This window comes from Castor canadensis, chromosome 2 (assembly GCF_047511655.1).
Source record: "Castor canadensis chromosome 2, mCasCan1.hap1v2, whole genome shotgun sequence".
NCBI classification, from domain to species: Eukaryota; Metazoa; Chordata; class Mammalia; order Rodentia; family Castoridae; genus Castor; species Castor canadensis.
In genome coordinates this window covers 13,325,219-13,328,307 of record NC_133387.1, presented here as the reverse complement: position 1 = coordinate 13,328,307, position 3,089 = coordinate 13,325,219, and the positions used below count along the sequence as shown (strand labels likewise).

Genomic DNA, 3,089 nt, shown 5'->3' with positions numbered 1-3,089 from the left:
TACTTATAGCTAAATTTAGTAAATTTACTAAATATATCATAAATATAAAAGATCAGTTTTATTTACAAATATTAACAAACAGTTAAAAGGTAGCACACACATGCACACAGAGATATCAATTACAAATAGTAACATAATATAAAATGAAAACATATAGGAACAAATTTATTAGATGATAAGGAAGACTATAATGTAGAAGCTAATTTAAATTTTAGAGGAAAACATTTTGAAAGTCTAAAATAAGTGAAGATACACACTATGATTCTGAATAAATGAAACTAATACTCCAATTTCAGCAATATTATTCATTTATCATTGAAATCACAAAATTTGGCAAAAATAATCTAAAATTTAAGTGGAAAAGAGACAAAAGAAAAGGCAAGATCATATTTAAAAACTACAAAGTGACTTGCCTGACTTATTATCAAATTATTTTCCAACTTATGATGATGAAAGCAACATAATAAATAGACAAATGGAAAAACAACAGTAAAATTTAAAAGTCCCATATGTATAGGAATTTAATATATGACAGATGTGTTGTTAAAGATGTATGAGAAGATGAGGCAATATATAATAAGTTATTTTGGAACAAGTGGTTGTCTCTATAAGGAACACTGAATTTAAATGCTGCTCACAGCAGGAGCCAAACTAAATTACAAATGGATTGAATGTTTAAATGAAAAATTCAAAATGTTAAATATTTCTATACATAATACAGGAGTCTATCCTCATGAACTTGGCTTATGGGAGAATTTCTTATAAAAAATGAAAAGATATACACAAAAGAAAGAATGTTACATAGTACTAAATAAAGAATATTAACAAAAAGTCATGAAAAAAGTGAAAACTTAAGTCAAAAATTGGAAGGACATTAGCAGATATACTGCTGAGAAAGGTTAAGTATCCAGAATATATAAAGAATTCTTACAAGTAAGTAACAGCTAATCAGCTAAAAAAATGTAGTCAAAGAGTATTTTACAGAAAACTCTGGCTACCTATAAATATAAAAATATGTCCACCCTTCTTAGCAGCCAAGAGCACAGACTAAGTCTATATTGTGTCATGAGACACAAATTTAACTTAATTGGCAGGCCAAATTAAAAGGATTCTAAATACCAATGGTGGTCCTAGATATGGGGCATTTGAAGCATGAGCTGTTGGTAGGACTCTTCTTTGGCTCAATCACTTCAGAAATTATTTTGTCACATATGTAAAGCTGGCACGCTGCATAAGATGCAGCCTTTACATTCCCATGGACAGAAAACTCTTTGCCACGTACTCTCTAGAGACATTCTCAGAATGCAATGCTGTCTGCAGGAGCACAAAAACTATGGGTCTGGAGGAGAGTGGGCATTAATTCAAGAATAGAAAATAAATTGCAACAAATGGATAAAATGCAATGGTAAATGTCAATGAAAATAAATTGGCTATATTAGTATGTGTCAACATGAATTAGAATGGAAAAGTAACATCATAGAAAAATTTGAGCAAAATGATTCCTCTTAGATGTATTTTAAAGCATATAACACTAAAAATGTATAATTTACAGATTCTTATGTCAATGTTAAAAACTATCATGAAAATTAAGTGAAAGATATGTCTAAACTTCATAGGTGTGGCTACCTGGACATGACAGAGAATGATGGAATCTGAAATTGTAACACAGACTTGAAAATTCTCAGCCATAATCCATCATTTCTTAAGCTGATTGGTTCAGGAAAAATTATTGACTTTATTATTTCTCTCCATACATTGCATTTTTTCATACATATCTTTTGTATAGTTTAATATTTAGTTCTTTAAAGTAACTGCTATGTGATGTTGTAACCATGGCAACATAGATTCCATATTAGTCAAAATGAATTGACTAGAGTTGTATGTCAACATGAATTATGCATGAAGCAATAAATTACCTATGTTGGAAAGGAGGAGGCAAATTTGCAAGGTTAAAAACCAAATAAGTGAATAATGTGCAAGTCATTTTATTAAAATAAAACAGCAAAAAGTGACCCCCAGAAGAAGAAAATAAAACGTTGCAGCTCACACTAGTTGTTTCCACCAGTGAAGAAAAAACCTGCCCTCTCACATCCTGTGAAATGTTCCTGTCGCATGTACATGGCAACTGTGTGAGTCTATGGGAAGTGATCACATCACAAAAGGTTGCCTGGCGGGGAGAGAATGAAGAAGCCATACAGAAACGGCCACATCTCAAATCTCTCTCCTAAACCAACCATGCACCTCGGCCTTCTCTGTTGTGTGGCCCTTTATTTCTGGGGAGCAGGTAAGTCCCTGTTCTCAGCTAGTTGGACACCAGTTTTAGAACTTTTTCTTGTGTTTGCAAGAAAAGGCCCTTTCTGGGCCTTTTCTCCAGCTTATGTGTCTTCTTCCACAGTTTCCACGGACACTGAGGTCACCCAAAGTCCTCGACATGTGGTTAAACAGAAAGCAAAGATCGACTGCATCCCTGTAAAAGGACATAGTTACGTGTACTGGTATCGCAAGAAACTGGAAGAAGAGCTCAAGTTTTTACTTTACTTTCAGAATGAAGACATCATGGAGAAAACGGAATTTATCAATGAGCGAGTTTCTGCTCAGTGCCCCGCAAACTCCTCCTGTAGTGTGGAGATCCAGTCCACTGAGCTAGCAGACTCAGGGCTGTACTTCTGTGCCAGCAGCCAGTACACAGTGATGAATGCTGGCTTTCAGCAGAACTCAAACTCATCATGGACCCCGCTCAGGAAATAAGGGATACATTAGGTTGCTAGGAACTAACATACTGAACTTGAGAATAGGAAAATTTGTATATAATGACTGTAAGTGAGCAAAAAGGAGTGATTACAACAACTAATGGGACAGAAATCCAAGGAAGAGAAAGTAAAGCATAAAAAGGACTCACGTTCCTCAGTGAGCAGAATAAGGATTCTTTCCCTCTCTGTGTGTGTGTGTGTGTGCGTGTGTGTAAATTTCTGTGTAAATGAATACGATGAATTTCAGTAATCTTAATAAAACTATGTAATCCCATACTTTTCCACGTGATAAAGCTAGGGGTTCCAGAATAATATGTGACTTTCACGTGGACCCTGATT

General features: G+C 34.3%; 1 gene segment (V, D, J or C); it reads left to right on the top strand.

The window, feature by feature from the left end:
* Nucleotides 1-2,235: 2,235 nt before the first annotated feature.
* Nucleotides 2,236-2,748, top strand: LOC141416908 (T cell receptor beta variable 16-like). The segment is given in 2 exon segments: nucleotides 2,236-2,284; nucleotides 2,396-2,748. Coding segments are annotated over 2 exon segments (402 nt in total).
* Nucleotides 2,749-3,089: the final 341 nt, after the last annotated feature.